Here is an 18,406-nt window from a genome sequence, read left to right on the forward strand (position 1 = left end):
TAAGAGGATCTATGCTCCTGTTTCTATAAATTCCTACAAGTAAATGGCTCAGTAAACCTATTTCAAAGCTGAGATCTGTACTTGTGTGCCAATCCTGAGCCAATCAAGTCATGGAGACACCAGGCTAGGGCCAGTTACTTGACCCTATCCAGTCCAGTGATTAATTTGATCCATTAGTTGCAGGAGGTGCCCACATTTTTGGGACCGGCTCTTATATGTCTTCATCAAACTTTCCCCCAGAGCAAGAGAAAGAAAAACCAAAAGGGAGAAAGAAGGAGGCAGAGAAAGTTGGAAAAACACGGACTAACCTGAAAGAGTGTGATAAAGGTTAACACATAACTGGTGGTGCACGTAAGAGGCGTGAAGTTAAATCAAGTCTACACAGTCTTACTATTAGGCACTCACACTATATGATTGCGCCAACCTTGGGCTACTGAGCTAAACTCTGATTGCAGAACTCATTCTTTAATAAATTAAGCACTGATCAGTCCTACTGGTAACTGGCTCTGTATTCCTGACCCACTCCCTTGACCCAAACTGAATTATTCTGTCCTGATTCCACCCAGTCTTAGAGGATCAGGCTCCATATCCTTGTTTCACCTCCCACATTTACCAGGCCCTAAATTCAGCTCAGCCCTGGAATTTACATCCTGACATTATCCTCTTCTTCTTTCCTCTTTCTCACATGAAGTCCAAGTACCTTGCAGTTGTTCTCCCAGAAGGTTTTGGGCAGCAGCTGGACAGGCAAATGGGTCTTCATGAACCTAGGGGATGGGGCTTTAGCCAAGAGCTCTGTTCCTGGAGAAAAAGAGATACAGTGTAAACTAGCAAAGTGTGTGATCATAGTGTGGTTTCTGTTGAGTCTCTGCGCCCTGCATGTCACACTTTGCAATCTCAGTAACAAGTTCATGCATTTGTTTTAGCTTTCTATGTGTAAGTCAAATGTTTTAACAATGGTATCGATAACTGAGCTTTCCTTCCTTCTAAATTTAATACAATAAGGATCATTTAATTAAATTATGACAGCTAAAAAATGTGACGATATAACTATAAGTGAAATACAGTTTATCACAATTATAACAAGGGTATAATATTGATATTAATGGTATCCTACCTTCGGAAATCTATGTCCGTCCCTTCTCTTACATTCTGCTTGTCCCTACCTGTTTATCATGAAAATGAGTCCTGTCTCTACCTATCTATACTTGTAGAAGATGTGTGTTTTGTGTGTGCAAATATGCATGTGTACGTGTGTGTATGTGTACAGCTGGCAATACTGGAATATTGGAAGTCTGGTTGACCTTGTCAAACATCATCGTTGAGAGAGGACAAAGTACAGTGTATTTGCATGCAAGCTTACTTGTATGTATGAGTGCACATGTATATATAGCCTAAATATTGTGTAATGTTTACAAATATGTGATTATGTATAATAGTGGAAAGACTCTGCTAATACTTTCTAATTACAAGTTACCATCCCTCCTTGTCACATTTTGGTTTTCGGTGAACTAGCTTCAATTTGACTCTCCACACCACCTTCCTCTATGTACAACACATAAATTGTATGTGTTTCTGATACTACTTGCTCTCTGTACACGATCAGCTTGTCTGTGCATGTCAGGAGAAGGCTGAGGTCAGTTGGATGCAGGTCGAAGTTGCTGTAGAGGTCTGCTATTTTGTTGTGTAAGCGGTCCGCCAGGGAGTCTCAAAGGGATTGGGAGGCCGATGAACATGCTGCAGAAAAAAACGTAGCAGGAGTGCGAAGTCTGGGCAACTGGTGATGCACCTTGGGTGGATCAGTGAGCAGGTAGGTCCCAGTCTCCTCTACCATCTCAGTGTCCCAAGTTTAGGATTTTGGCTAGTTGAGCAACTTTAGCACCTCTTCCAAGGATTAAGGACTCGTGGACACCACTTTGCGGGTCTGGACTGGCTTAAGGCAGGATCAAAGTGCACTTTGAAGTTGTTTTGTGTCCCTATAGCTCTGTAGCCCCCCGTCAATCAATTCCGAGCAGTACATCTTCCTCGGCAACCTCAACTTCCACCTTGACGACCCCAACAACACCAACTCCGCTAACCTTCTTGAAAGCATGAACAACATTGGACTCACGTAACTGGTAACCAGCCCCACAAATTGTGCAAGGCACACCCTCAACCCAATCTTTACAGCCAGTGACAGAATCAAATTCAGAGACGCCACTGAACCCACCTGTACAGACCACAGCATCATCCAATTTACCATCGCAGGCCTACCATGACCCACCAACTACTGCCAGCCACAGATAGAACAAAATCACCGAGACCCAATGGACTACCGCACTCAACACCACCAGACCCTATGACACCAGTAACCTGGAGCTAGCCATCCAAAACTTCTCCGAATTGATATCCAACAGTGCCAACAACATCTCCCCCATGAGACTGGCCAGAAGAACCAGCAAAATGCCCGCTGGTTCACCCCTGAACTTCGGACCTTCAAATGCGACTGGAGATTGGAGCAAAGTTGGTGATCAAACCAATCTGAATAACTTTCTTGGGTGGATGAATCAGCTGAATCCGCACCTACGGTTCACTATGAGTTCCAACAGTGAGTAGGTCTCGTTCCTGGATGTGAAACTCATTGCTGAAGGTGGCAGACTGGTTAGCTCGCTTTATACTAAACCAACGGACAGGAACAGTCTATTACACTTTGACAGCACGCATCCTCGCGCCCTTAGAGAGAACTTTCCAATCGGTCAGTTTCTCCAGATACGCAGGAATTGCGCTGATTTAAAAGACTATAAAGATGAAGCAGAAATACTGTCCAAAAAAATTACAACCAAGGGCCTAGCCAAAACAAATTATTGAAAAAGCCAAGAAAAGATCACGAAACACACTACGAGAGGCATTGCTGGAATCCCAACATAAAGAAGAAAAGGATACACTTATATGTGTTACAACATATAATTCCTCGTCAAATGATAAAAAAAAAAATCTATAAAAAGTGGTTCGTGCTGACATCCAACAAATTAGCTTTCGAAAAGCCTATGTTCTCATTCAGGAGAAATAAAAGCCTAAGGAATACACTAATACATACCAACTTACTGAGATCCAAAACCAATAATCAGCTCACACTCTGGAATAACCCACCTCTCACGGGTCACTATCCGTGTGGGTCCTGCTTGGCATGCCCCCTTACCGAGCACACCAAAGAGATCGATCTAGGTATGCATCACATATGGGAACAACGGTTGCATACTAATTGTAATAGCGACAATGTGATATACCTGATCAAATGTCCATGCCAGCTGATCTATATTGGCATGACTGGAAGGAAGATCAAGGTGCGCAGAAGTGAGCACAGGAGCATTGTTAGAAGAGCAATTATGGCCACCAAACTTACAGATCACCACCTGGAGAAGAAACACACTGACAATGACATAAGATGGAAAGTCATTGAGAAGGTAAAGGGTAGTGGGAACCTTACCAAAAGACTCCTAGAATGAGAACAATGGTGGGTTTACCAATTGAAGACCCACGTGACTGGACTAAATGACTCCATACCATGGAATCAATTAAATAGAAAATGACCATAGCCGAATTGAACAGGGCAACGCTGCCTTTTTCCAGCTGCCTCAAGAAACAATTCCATTCATAACTAGGATTCCTGGCATTTTGTGACGGCCACAATAGACGTCAGGCGTTTCATAGTGCCGGATTTCAGAAAGTTTTTGCAGCAGGACAAGTTGCAGGTACTGTCAAGGGGAGGACAACACCACCCAACATCTAAGGCTCACTGTCCCTGTCCTGGATGTAATTCACACCTCACCTCAGGGGAGCCATCAAGCTGCCAGGTTACAGTTGAATATTTACAGAAAGGCCTCCAGAGGATTTAGGCAGGCAATGGGTAATTTTTCTAAGTACCTTTTCTGTGATTGTTAGACAAAATTCAACTTTACCACTGTATTGGATTTTGTTTAATTATTGGAAAGCATCCTTGAAATATTTCTCTAGCGGTTTCATATCCGAAATTAGTATTAGAATGTGTTATAATATAATCCAGCATTGCCCTGTTGAAGCGGCCAGCCTTGTTACAGTTAAAATAGCTTTTATGCTTTTTCACTGTAAAGACATGTACAATTTTAAACTTACACATGTTCTACTTTTAAATACCATGCACCCTACCCTATGGGCATTATGGCCTACCTTAAGGATGACCTATTAATATTCAAAAGGAAGATTTAGACCTGACAAAGGTTTTATTTTGACCGGTGGACTTGGCAGTTTAAATCTGTATAGCCATGCTAGAGTGGCAGGCCTGGAGACATGCTTTACTCTGTCACTGTAGTGATTGGCACAAGGAGTACTACAGCCCACTGTTGACCTTTACTTTACAGCAGCTGGTTCCACATTTTTTATATATAGAGACTTATAGGTAAGTTAAATAAAACAATCAAGTGTATACCAATTTACCATGTTGAAAGGAAGAGTACAAGAACCTTACCCCTGGTTACCAGGTGTAAAGTACACATAGTTCGATAGCCAGCGATGATAAGGTTCAGCAAAAAAGCAGAAGAAATAGGGTTGGCCCTGCAGAAAGGGCAACTTTCAAACATCTCTACCTTTTTTTACCTTTACCTGCCCACTAAAGCATAAAAAACCTTGCCACCATTTACCACTGCCTACCGGTGAACCCTAAAACCCCTTTAAAATCCTTACAACCACTACCCTGTACGCTTACCTACCACTGAACGATAAAACAACTTTTCTGCCCAAGTTACGACCCTCTTCCTTAACCCACACCTACACCCGACAACCCCTTTAAAACCCTTAACATCCAGAGCTTTTATAAACATAAACAAGTTTTTTCACATTTGATCTGATTACCTTGCAAAATGTAAATAACAATAAAGCATACTTTCACACTGGTGCTACATGCCTGCAGTTTTAATTCACTTCAAAACTATGCAATTGTACATGTGTAGAGGGGCCTTTCTTGGAGAGCTGGAGGATGGGGATGGTCAGCTGCATGAGTTTAGAACATCCCATGTATCAAGCAAGAAGTTGCCTGCACAAACAAAGGAAATATGGTGGGAGTGCGGTCATTAAAGAGGAATTCAGTTGGAACCCAGTGGTCTTGCCTAGGGGTTTGGGGTAAATGGGCAGGGTTGGAGGATTGAGGAGAGCGTGTTGATGGCCTTATGTTGGACTGGGATAGTTGAATTAGTCAGTCACAGTTGTCTGTCATGAGGTGGAACACCAAAGATGTTTGCAACTAACATTAACCACAGTTGCTTATCCATGACTCTTTGTACTTTTCATTACTACTTTACAAATGCCAATAAAATATTAGGAAAAAAAACCTATGCAACTACAAACCTTCATTGCAATCTGCGGATCACAGAACACAGGCAATTTGTGCGGAGTCAATTGAAAGCCCCCAAAGCTGACCTTAATCACACCCCCCCCCCCCCCGCCCAAATTTGAATGCCTCCATGCTTACGGGCTTAAAGCATGACTTGGGGCCTTTTTTCTAATTTGGCAGACGGGTTACTTTATATTGTCTTATTACAAGTACATTGTAACTTGTTGTACTTGTAATAAAGTAGACCATACATCCACCACTTTTGTGACAGAATAACCTATTCACTAATCAGTAAATCAGGCTTTTTGTGCATTCTCCCTTCAAAGTCAAACTCTTCCCAGATATTCCTCACCATTCATGTAGTCCTCTCCATGATCATATACTTTCTTTATCTTCTGTGCTGGGATGAGGGGTTACATACATTTTAGCTTGTTCATACAGGATGATCTTCTTCATAATTGAGCGGCTACGAGCAATTAGGTTGAGCACTTACAAGAAATTAGTCTACACAGACACAAATATATATGTAAATGGTTATCGCTTTCAACCACACTGACAATATGATGTGTTGTGGTCTCAAATGGAAAATGAATAACTTCAGATGGGGTGTTACAATGTGATAGAATATCAATGTCTCAACACTTGGCTCAATCCGTACCTCCCAAGACCATTGCGGGCTATAGATGTAGACTGGTTGTTGAGTGCTGTTTGAGTAATCAGAATAGTCTGTGGAATTGGTTCCTTTTGTGCATTCATTAAGGTTCTTGTCAAAAATCCTGAATGTCTACATACATCTTTGGATGTGCATAAAGGCTGATTGAGTATTATCACTGTATGAAGAACAGCCCTGAGTCTTGTTGTAGCAATCCTATGTTACTTTGAATGGTAATGTTGCATGCCTAGATGCAAATAGGGAGTTCCAAAAAATCTACCCTCCGTCATTTGTAAACTTTACCATTCAAATTGGAAACAAGAGCTCCTGAAGGCACATCTGTCAAGCCCCTATTTTGCAATGCTTACATGAGCTCCCTCCTGAACATGCGCAAAACTTTAATTCTCTCCTGTCTTTAAGTGAAGAATGGGAAGCTCTGCAGCCACCTTAAAACACAACACAACAAGATAAAATAGAATCCCCAAAGTGTGGAAACAACAGACCCGGCTAGGTGCGCAGACTGCAGGACTAGTCAGCTCAAAGGAATCTGACAATCATAGGCCCTCTTGGTTCCCATTAAAAGCGGTACAGGTCACCCGCTTATAATGGTGCGTTAGTAGCAAAATATTGAAGGGATGACAGTCTGACCAGAAGAAGGGGTCGCGAGGTGACGGAACAGAGACATCATTTTTACCTATGCTACAAAAGAAATGACCAGGCAGTGATCGAAACAAGTGCCTATTTTACCCAGTCACTGGAAATTATGTCATGTGCCACTAAGTTTTCCTTTAAAAGATTGGGTTTTACCAGAGGCAGCACTATTAGTCAGACATTAGCACTTCCAAGAACAATCTGGTACCAGACAGGCATATTTGGTCCCTCACCCAACCCCCAGCAATTCTAGGGAAGACAACTACTGAAATTTTAGATCCTCAACATGAATGTAAGGCATCAACTGCAGCTATATATATATATAAAAAAAGCATTGGCAATGCCAATATGTCTGGCTTATGATGAAAGTGCCATTTGTGTCACTGATGGGTGTAGGCAGCCATTAATCATCATACACACACTCTGTCACTCATCTTTGCACTTATGCACCCATTCATTAATCCACTGACTGATTCTTTCAATCACCCTGTGACACAATTGCAATAAAATGCATGCAAACTCGACAACATATGTAAGATAAATTAAAAATACAGGTTGAAAAAAAGAATACATGCTACCCTTTAAACACAGTAGGCATATGCTTGCAATCTTAAAACTAAACACAGGAGCGAGAGTCTGTCTGCCAAATCTCAGTAGTGGTTGCCCCTAGGGAGCGTCAGGGCATCGACCCATTGCTTTTGGGCACCTCTACTTTTATAATCCACAAACCTCCACTGCTAAAGCCAGGATATTCCACAGGGTCTAAAGTGTTTTTCACTTTTACTGTATTGTCTTGATACATTTATATAACATAAATACATTTATAGAATTCTCATAATAAAATCAAGAAAAATAAATAATAAGGCCAAAAACACCTTTGTGTGTGTTTAATCATTTCTATCTCTTGAAGCCAGTCAACAGAAATGTTCCTGCTCCCAGTCCTTAGGTGACAGTATCGTCGACTATTTTTACAAAACGGTGGCTGACATCTAAATTTCTTTCGATAAACAGATGAAGGATGTCATTTTAGATCCCAATTATAGTAACTGGAAATAGCATTGTTTTGTCCAAGTTTAAATCTATTTCTCTTCTGACACAGCGATTCAATTTCTAAGTCTCCTTTTGACCCCAGTCCTTCCCACGTGTTAAAACTCATGACCTCTACTGTTAACCCAATAATCAATTACTTGATTACAGGCATTTTTCACCCTGGCTGGGAAAGAGCTCGGAACATACCTCTTTCGGAGAAACCTAATGCTGATCCTGCTACTCTGAGCAATTTTAGAATGATTTCCTTGCTATCAGCATTATGTAAAATGCTGTAAAGTGCTGGAAAAATTGATAAACAGCTTTCTGAATTAATCAGAAAAAATGATGTTTGCACCATACTCAGTTGGGCTTCTGTCCTGGATACAGTACAGAGACAGCCCTTCTTGAGGTCTCACAGTTCATTAAAACAAACTTGGATCAAGGAAAGAAAGTCATTGTGATTCATTTAGATCTCTCTGCAGCTTTCGACACCGTTTCCCATGACATTTTCCATGCCTGTCCGGAGTCAGTCAGAATAGTAGGGAAAGCCAAGAAATGGCTAAACTCTTACCTAATTAATAGAGTTTGGGTCGTCTATCTTCCTCCTTTTTCTTCAATCTACGGGATTCCTGAAGATTCACCCTCAGCGCTATGTTATTTGATATATATTTAGCACCACTGCCCAAAATAGTAGAGCACAAGGGTTTTAATTTACCGTCTTACACGATTGGCACACAACTTATGCTCACTTTTGAACAAATTGATGCAGTTTCCAAGCCTACCTTTCCGAGGTGGCTAATTGGATACAAAAGAACTGTCTAAAGTTTAATTTTAGTAAATCTGACCACCTTGACAATGGTGGCTGACAGATTTCGAGGTATCACCTGTGCCAGCTAAAGCCGTAAGAAATTTGGGTGTAATGTTTGATCAAGAACTCTCTTTTAAAGCGCAAGTGAGTGTTGAGAATTGGACCTGTTTTGGCATTCTGAAATATTTAAAAATATCTTTCAAAAAGTTCCTGAATATATTACCAATCCAATGGAAGCCGATTGTTCTAGCTGTAGGTACTTACAGACTAGACTATGCAAACTCTCTTTATCTAGGTGCTCACGCTTACTTCATTAAACACAGGGCCGGGCTGGCCACCGGTCTTTCCTTAATAAACAATGCAAAACAAATGTTTTAAAAAGTACGCTTCAAAGCTATTTGTTTTGTATTTTTTCATTTAGAAGCATCGGCAGCTCCCCAACAACAAAATCAGCCTCCGCGTCATGAACCTGGACCTCACCCTGCCACAACACCAAAAAACGCCTGGTGATTAAACAGTTGCAATTGGTTCAAAAAGCGGCTGCCTGACAGTTCTTAATCTGTGCCTTCTTCATGTTCCTAGATTCAACAAAGCTAGGATGGGTGACTGTTCCTTTTCAGGACTTGTGGCCAAGTTATGGAAGTAGCTAACAGTTATTCTTAAAAAGACTAAAAGCCTTTCTTTTTGCAGACATGTAGCATTCCTAAATTTTTCCCTGCTGGCTAGTGCTGAGATGCTTCCTTGTTGAAGAAGCTTTTGTGCTTTACAAATGGGCAATTCAATTCTCGCAACATTTATATAGCACTTTCTGCCCCTATGTAGAGCGCTGTAGCACCTGCCTACATGGGTAGCATGCTCCACTGTGTAAGGTGTGTGGTTGGGAGTGTGTCGCCTTTGTTGCGATCGTGTGAGGTGCTGTATCTCAAATATATCATCAAAACAATAGTGTGTTCCAGTATCATGCAGAACCTGGGGACTTACAGCAGTATAGGGACAGAGGTTCTGCCATGAACGTAAAGATTGCTTTCCACAAATAAATCTGTCCACAAAGATTTGGGACTGTCAATCAATGATACACAGAAGCACACTACTAACCATAAAGAGCACTAAACATGACAAATGACAACCACAATGTTTACATGAAAAAAAGAGTGAAAGATATATGAAAAATCATATATTGTATGTGATGAAACAGTCACCAGTATTGAAGGACAAGACTAAATACAGACTGTGATCAATGTTTGTGACATACATGTGTGCCTCATAAATAACAAAGGTACGAATACAGTAGATAATGAAAACATTAGAAACAATTGACACATATACAGAATTTTGCTTGGGCGTGCAAATGCACATATGATTTTCATTCTATCATGTACATGTCTATTTGGGCGTAGAACGCCTGTTCATATCACGTCGACATATCGATCCCCAGAAATCCAGTGTGGTTAGACAACATTACCATGGGGTCTTCATCAGGACTATAAACACGATAGTGACAGCCTTTCAAGGAAAAAGAGATTGCGCACTCTCCTCTCATATCGATCACGACCTTACTGAGTGGATTAAAACATTAAAACCGCTTTGGGTATTATTATGAAGCCAAATCTGTGTTTCCACTGTAGGGAAAATTGCTTAGTTTGTAAGTAGATCACCACTTAATGGGCAGGGCCGGCTCTAGGGCGGTGCGATCGGTGCCACCGCACCGGGCGCTGACTTGGGGTGGGCGCCTGTTTGCAAGTATATTTTCCTTTTAAACGCACCTGCTGCCGCGTTCCATGCTTCCAGCAATTTTCGGGCATCAATAAAAACGTCGAGATCACTCCAGTGATTAATGTTCCTGCTGGAGAGAGAGGTCGTAGGTTTGTCTAGTGGAAGTTTTATCTCATCCAGTGGTGTAGTATGCCTATTACGAAGAATATGTACCATGCAGATCACAAAGTACATATAATGTAAACAGGTCAGCGGGTTACTGCTTGTTTCCCAGGTATCCTTTGTTACTTGCAGTTTATAAGTTAAAATCTTACTATAGCATAGTGAGCTATTAACTGTCATCAAAGAGCTCCATGCAAACTATAAGATATGAATTAGAGCTATATGTCTTTTTCCCAAGTCTTTCATTATCCTAAAGTGGAAAAAAGGGTTCATTTGGGTAAAAGAAATCAATTTTTATTAAAGAGAATCCCTAACAATGCTGTTACGTTTTAAATTCAGAATGTGTGCTTTTCCAGACCAAGGAATCTTAAAGTATACTGCCTACCAGTATGGATGACATATGACTCCTCCTACACCTTGTAGTCCTCTGTCTTATGTAACATTTCCCATACACTGATTTACACACCTATGAATTTCTCTGTGCCAATGTGTGTGTGATTTAAAGTGCCCTGACACCCTAAACGGGTATGAGTGGTTCTATTAAACTAAATCAGTCTGAGAGAGAGTGGTTACAAGGACTTCAGGGGCACTGTTAAATGGTGATAGAGAGGGAATCCGTGGTAGATGTGGTCATTGGGGGGCGCCAACAAACATTGTCGCACAGGGCGCCACCAGTGCTAAAGGCGGGCCTGTTAATGGGCATCCAAGATCCAGGAGCACCAAGGACTCCAAGGTTCTGTCGGCGTGCTGAAGAATCAGTAATGCTTGGCCGCGTGTCTCATCAGCAATATTAAATATATTCTTGTGATGATATAAAGTAGTGCCTGGTAAACCGCAGCAGTGGGTGTTGAATATTGTTAGTGAAGTTTTTTAATTTATTTTAATTTTATTTATTAGTTTTATAACATAAAACATTCACGATATATGAATTGCACAGACATTTGCGTATCTATACATTGTAGATGTTAACAATGACAGACATGCAAAGATATATTTGACAATGTCCGTAGTAGCATCTTGCAGGAGATCAGTAATGCACAAGGGATATACAATGGAAGCCTGGAGTACTGGAATAGAAAAAACATGGAAGAGGAGCATGACAGTCATGACCACATAAACTCCCATCATGTTCCCAGAGTTGCACTGGTGCGCAGATTATGGTTAAATAACATACAATAGCATATCTACGTATCATTAGTGGCATCAATTGGATGTGCAAGGAGATATGTTTTGAGGGGGTCCCATATGTCCCTGGGTCTAGAGGCCAACGGTAGTAGCTCTGCATAGGTAGTCGTTTGATCCTGCCAGAATAGCATATCTTTAACCCAATCCTTGAATTTAGGAGCTCTACCCCATCTCCATCTACATGCTATTCTTCGCTTGGCCAGTAGCAGCCCCAAGGAAATGAATCTCCGGTATGCCACCTCTATAGTCTCTGTGTAGCTCAGAAGAGCGGTTAATGTTGAAATCTGAACTAGGGGTGATGTCATCTGTTGTAATGCTTCAAACCCTTGTTTCCGATATTCTGTGATGCTGGGGCAAGTCCAAGCGAGGTGTAGAAATCCTGCCTGTTCCATCCCACACCTGTCAGAGCGGCCGTTATCTCGCAGTCTGTGCCTATACATCTCAACGGGTGTATAATATATGCGGTGAAAGAATTTATAATGTATAATGCGTAAGCAACAACACCAGCTCTGTCTGTTTGCAGCAGTGAGCCATTGTTTCTCCGCAACTGTCTACCCCAATTCTATTTCCCATTTCTCTTGTGCATCATATTGTACCGGGATTTGGTTGGAGTATATGTTATGGTATAATGTGGACACCACATGTGAAGCTGTCTCCATTAGTAGCAGCGTATGAAGGGGAGCCAATGTTTGTGGTTCATGTGGATATGACCGTGTGTTTTTTTTAATACCTTGCCACAGTCTGACATATAAAAAAATATCCATGGCAGAAGGTGTGGATAAAACGAATATCTGCTGCAATGTGCGGAATTTCTCGTTCAGATATAAATCTCCCCAGTTGTGTATGCCGAATTTGGCTTTGGTAGGTTTAAAAAACCCATCTTGTAATACCGGTATCTTAGGGTGATACGCCAGGGGAAGTTTAGGTGAGTATATCATAGGCACCTGCAGGCACGCGGCTATATGCTGCCACGTTTTCACAGTGCATGCGACTGCTGTAGGGTCAGCCTCTCAGGGTTGGGGCGTGCTCAACATGACTCCCTCCAAAGGTATGGGATCTGCCAGCCATTGTTCCACCGCCACTTGCGGCATGTACTTAGGTGGGTGAAACCAGTATTAGGCGTAATGTGCTTGCGCACAGATATAGTACAATTCCAGATCTAGAATATCAAACCCTTTGTGAGAATAGGGCCTAGTGAGCACCTCCCACTTCAATCTGGCTTGTTTGCCTCCCCATAATAGCCTAATCATCTTAATGCGTAGAGCCTTAAAGAAATGTCTACTGGGGTCAAATGGGATGCTAATGGATAGATACACTAGCTTGGGGAGAATAACCAACTTTATTAGAGAGGCGCGCCCCGCCATAGATAGAGGAAGAGCAATCCATCTCGTGACACAACTGGTAATGTGTTCGAGGGTTCTGCCGTAATTTAAGAGCATTAATTCTTCCCTATCCGAGGCGACATATATCCCCAGATATTTCACCTCCGTAGCAAACCATCCTATTGTGAAGTCGGGGTCAAATTGTGTCGTAGATGACTTGAGAGGAAATATCTGGGACTTCGTCCAGTTTATATGTATCCCTGACAGTTCCCCAAACCGGACAAACTTGCGCACCATGGGGTTTAAATTCTGCTGAGGGTCTCTAATATACAGGGTGATATCATCTGCGTAAAGGGAGATGAGTATTGGGCACATTTGGCGCCGCAGGACTTTATCATGATGATGCTGTCTGACTTTGGCCGCAAGGGGCTCAATTGCAAGAGCAAAGAGTAGCAGGGAAAGTGGGCATCCCTGCCTCGTTTCTCAGGTAACGGGAAATGATGGAGAGACCAAGCCATTAATCAGGACTTTGGCTACTGGTGAGTTGTATAGTAAGCTTATCCATGCCAAGAATCCCTTGGGAATACCCATACACTGCAATATGTTGAATAAATAGTCCCATTCGACTGAATCAAAGGCTTTTGCGGAGTCTAAAAAGACAGTCGCAAGAGCCAAGTTGGAATCCACATTATGTAGTATAGAGAATAATGTGCGGAGATTATGAGATGTCGCACTCCCTGGAATGAAGCCTGTCTGATCAGGCAAGACTAGTTTCTCCATCAGGAGGTTCAACCTATTAGCAAGCATTTTGGCGAGTATTTTTGTGTCATTATTAATTAAGGACAGTGGCATTAATTATATAAGTCTGCAAGCTTGTTTGGTTTTAAGAGAGAGGTAATGAGGGCTTCCCTTATGAAGTTCAGGAGGGTGCCTGTTTCATGGGCTTCTTTATAGACTTCTTTCAGTATAGGAATCAATTGATCTATATAGGTTTAGTAAAAGTCTATTGGGAGGCCATCCAAGCCTGGGGCCTTACCAGATTTAATTTGCATGATAGCAGTGTGTATCTCCTCCGCTTCAAACAGCACTGCAAGGAATTCTCTTTGCGAATCTCCGAGCCAACCAATAGCTTCATCTTGTAGATAGCCAGAAAGGTCCATATAAATGTGTATAATATGCAGTGAAAGCATCTAGTATGTCCCTGCTATCTTTATGTCTCGCGCCAGCATCATCTTTCAATTCCGCAATATATTTGGAGAAATGGGGTCTACGGATCCCTTCCGCCAGGGCTTTACCCGGTCGCTCCCATTCTGGAGCGTGTCATTTATGTCATTCTCCATGTCTCTTTCCAATGTTTGAAGCTCTCCCTCCAAGTGGCGCAAGTATTGTCGAATGTCTCGCAACACTCCAAAACTCTTGGCCATAGAAAAACCATGTATCGTGACCTTGAAGGCCTCCCATATTATACCCACATGTGTGACCCAGCCAATATTTCTTTGGAAGAAGTCAGTAATTTCTTGTCCCTGTTCGGACTTAAAGACCGTGTCTAGCAATGTCTCCGGAATGAGTCTCCAGCTCCTGGGAGCCAGACATTGTGTCGGAGGGCACAATGTCAAGCACACCGGGGCGCGATCGGAATATGTCCTGGCCAAGTGTTCAGCTTTAACTATCCATGGCCCAATACCCCGAGTGACCACCCAGAAGTCAAGCCTGGCCCAAGTGGAGTGCATAATAGTGCAATGTGTTCAATCTCTGCCCTCTGGGTGATCATATCTCCAGGCGTCTAAGAGACCATTATCAGCAAGCAGATCGGACAATATACCATGCGTTTTAGTGTAGTGGTGTAGGAGAAGCTTAAAAGGATCTGTAATGGGGTTTATTACAGTGTTAAAATCTCCTCCCCCAATTACATGTGTGGAGCCTACTTCAAGAATTTTACCCCAATATGTAGTATAGAATTCTGGATCACCTACATTTGGTCCATAGTAGCACACCAATGTAACAGAATGCGAGTCCAGCCTACCCCACAACATGCAGCATCTCCCTTTTGTATCATAGGTCATGCCCTCTATGATGAATGGAGAATTTTTTTTATCAAGATTGCTGTGCCTCTAGAGTATAAGGAATAAGAGAACACCCTGTGCATGGCCCATTTTCTAGCAAACATGGGGGGGCGTGTCAGGTCAAAGTGTATATCCTGAAGCATAGCAATGTGTATATGGTGCCTATCTGAGTATGCCAGTATCTGCCGGTGTTTACGAGGATCTCCCAGCCCCCTGACATTCCACGTCAATAATCGTATTTTCAAAGTGTCAGTGTCTTGAGGAATAGGGGAAGTGTCAGACGAGTGCTACAAAACTATATAAACCTCGGTCCTGTCAAAGATGCTCTGTGCGTGTATCAACAAATGTATTAATTTCAATTCATAACTTACGAAAGCATGAAAAAACAATCCCAATCCCACCCTCTCCCACAACAGCATCCCAATAATGCTGGTATCTGTTTGTCCACCCACCTCCCATGGCCGTACTTTGAGGATCACTGAGCTAGAGGATATTAGGTAGTGTTAAGTTGTAGGGGTATTACATTGCAAAAAAAGGAGAGGTTGTGATCGTTGTAGCGAGTTGTGGGCATTTTCATAAAAGCTTTAGGTGAGATTAAGATAAACTTGTCTGTGATTTAGAAAAGATGTAGGAAATTGGGTTACTGGTTGTGAGGAGTAAATCCCTTCTCAAGCAGCAACCACAATTCTTTTCAGGATGAGACGCAAGCAAATCCTATATTAACCTGTGCTTAACCCTCTGCTAGCTTGGCACTAAGCAGTCAGGATTAATTTAGAGGCAATGTGTACAGCATTTATGCTGCGCTTCAAAGAGTAATAAAGTTGAAACACCACCCAAGACAAAACCACACCAATTTAGAAAAATACGGTAACATTTTTATAAATTATTTGGGATGAAAATAACCCAATCAATAGAACTGGAGATATGCAATTTTAAAGGTTCTAATGAAAAAGTGCATAGAAGCACAAACTGCCAACTGGGGTTATCTGGTTGTGCCAGACCGCGACAAAGTCACAAGTTCAGGCAAACACAATGGAGTGTGGGCTGGGCACAGGGACTAAGTTAGGCCCGCTGAACAAAGTACTTTAACTCCAGGGTGCAGAGCATTGAGAGATCCTGCATAGAGGATGCATCACAAATCGGTGTTTCTGATGGGCTACAGGGCTGAAATGTGAGGTCCTGAGTTGTAATGCAGCAAGCAGTGGTGGTTCCAAGGAGCTGCGGGGCTGCGATGCGATGTCCTGCATCGGGATGCGTTGTGCAGCTGAAGTTCCGATGAGCTGTGGGACGATGTATGTCGCTATATCGGTGCTGCTGGGACCACAACTGGGCTGGAGTAGCACCTTCAGGCCCACTTCCATGGGTTCAGGTTTGGGGTTGCATGACTTGGTGGGCAAGATTCACAAGAGTCCAGGTGCTGGGTTCACAATGGTTGGTGCCTTTTCTGTCACTGAGGCTCTGATCAGGGAGCCACCCAACTAGCCTCTTGAGTGACTGGTAGCACTGCATTCAAGATGCAAGTCCAGTCCTTCTCGCTCAGGCAGCAGAGTAGCAATCCTTCGTACAGAGCAGCACAGCAGTCCTTCTGAGTGTTTCAGAGGCCCAAAGATGCATTGAAGAGTAGGACTGAGGGTACTCTTTTAATACTTGGTGCCCACTTTGAAGTGGGAGATGCTCTTGGGATTTCCCTCTAAAGAGGTTTCTGTAATTACACATATGCCAACTGCCAACTACACCTAGTCATGTGACCTAGGAACCGGCTGCAGGCACCAAATGGTTAGGGCAAGAAAATGTAAACTTTTATAAAGTGGCATTTTCAGAATTATGACTTAAAATCAGATTTTACAATCAAATAGGGTTATAAATTACAGTTCCCCAGAGACCAAACATGACATTCTTACCTGCTGCCACACAAAACATGTCACTTATTAAATGCAATTGTATACTATCTGAGAGGTAGGCCTTGTGGTAGTGAAAAACAAATGTAGGAGTTTTTCACTACCAGGATATGTAAAACTTTAAAGTATATGTTCAGCTTTATTAAATACAACCCACCCTGCCCTGTGTGATGTTTAGGCTCTATCATAGGGGTGATATATTTATTAAAAAGAAAGGTTTAGGCCTGCCAAAAGATGTATTTTGTCAGGTTGAACTGTCAGTTTAGGGCTGCACACACAGGCTGCAATGGTATGCCTGAGACATGTTTAAAAAGCCTACTTAAGTGGGTGTCACACTCAGTGCTGCAGGCCAACTAGTATTACTTAATGTACAGGCCCTGGGTACCTGTAGAACCACCACTTTATTAGAGACTTACAAGTAAATTAAATGTGTGAATTGGGTGTAGGCCAAATTCACTGGTTAGTAGTGGTAAAGTGCACAGGGTACTAAACGGGTTCAGAAAACAGGAAGGGTTAAGGCAAAAAGTTTGGGGCTGACCCTGCAGAGAGTGTAGGTTATTCTTAAAGGAAGAGGCATGCAGAGAATGGAGAGGAAGGGGCTAGCCATTTAAAAGGGAAATGGAGAGGTGACCATCAGAAGTGTTTAGTAAAGATCAGTTTTTAATGTCAGATTTTAGGTACATAGAGGATGTTGTTGAGATAGCATGCAATATGATAATGCCAAAATGTAGAAAGAAACAACATTATTTGCATGTAAAGATAGTGCTACGTTAGGTACTTTGATAGGCACTAGAGTAAGGCAATCGACTATCAAGTGCTCGGTTACCACCTGCCACCGCTTCAGCATAGACAGCTAATCGGGTCAGGGTTGAAAGCCTAAAGTAATGGCAGGACGTAAACATTGAAAGGAGATACTGCAAATGCTGGAGTGGAAGCCTTTTTGATATTAAGTCTCACGTTTGGCTCACAGTATTCATTATAAAGCATAGTGGGATGAATTAGGAATTCCCTGGTTTACAATTACATGGCACAAAATGGATGGCTAGGACAGCTTCCCCAGACCGTGGAAGTGTATTGCATGCATTCCTGTGGGTGGAAATCCAGACAATGAAGTGAGAGGGCTCCCTTTAAATATTAAATGAAGACTTTGTTAGTGAGGATCTGCTGATTAGACTTCGTGAAGCACTGCCCTTTGTCAGATGGGAGGGGTGAAGGGTACAACCGCAGATTCAGATCCGCAAGGTGAAGGGGACCCTTTGGATGAGGCCTAGACGTTGTCTTTCCTGATCACGTTATCAGATTGGTTGATGTCAGGAAATTGCAGAATACTCACACTACTTTATGCTTCTGGTGTGTGTGCTCCAGGCCGGAGACTATCCTGATGTGAGGGGCATCATTATACAAAGCTATGTCTGGAGAGCAGGATGGCAGCGACATTTGGAATAAGAATCAACCTATTCTCCATATCCTTTGGGAGTGCCGCGAGGTGGCGGAATACTGGCGTCGGGTTCATGGGGTCATGGGACAAGTCACCGGAGTTGCGCTGCTGCCGGAGGTGCGCCGCTGTGTCCTGAATGTGTGG

General features: G+C 42.5%; 1 protein-coding gene and 1 long non-coding RNA gene across 3 annotated transcripts in view; one reads left to right on the forward strand and one right to left on the reverse strand.

Moving 5' to 3' along the window:
* LOC146811892 (uncharacterized) overlaps positions 1-18,406 on the forward strand; it is a 252,533-nt gene that overhangs the window by 196,054 nt on the left and 38,073 nt on the right. The window lies entirely within an intron of this gene.
* The window catches only part of LOC146811894 (sulfotransferase 1 family member D1-like), a 226,479-nt gene that overhangs the window by 22,747 nt on the left and 185,326 nt on the right, over positions 1-18,406 (reverse strand). Inside the window, exon 4 of the mRNA XM_085618858.1 lies at positions 701-798. Coding sequence (XP_085474984.1) covers positions 701-798 — 98 coding nt within the window. The remainder of the gene's footprint in view (positions 1-700; positions 799-18,406) is intronic.

This window comes from Triturus cristatus, chromosome 7 (assembly GCF_964204655.1).
Source record: "Triturus cristatus chromosome 7, aTriCri1.1, whole genome shotgun sequence".
Classification (NCBI taxonomy): domain Eukaryota; kingdom Metazoa; phylum Chordata; class Amphibia; order Caudata; family Salamandridae; genus Triturus; species Triturus cristatus.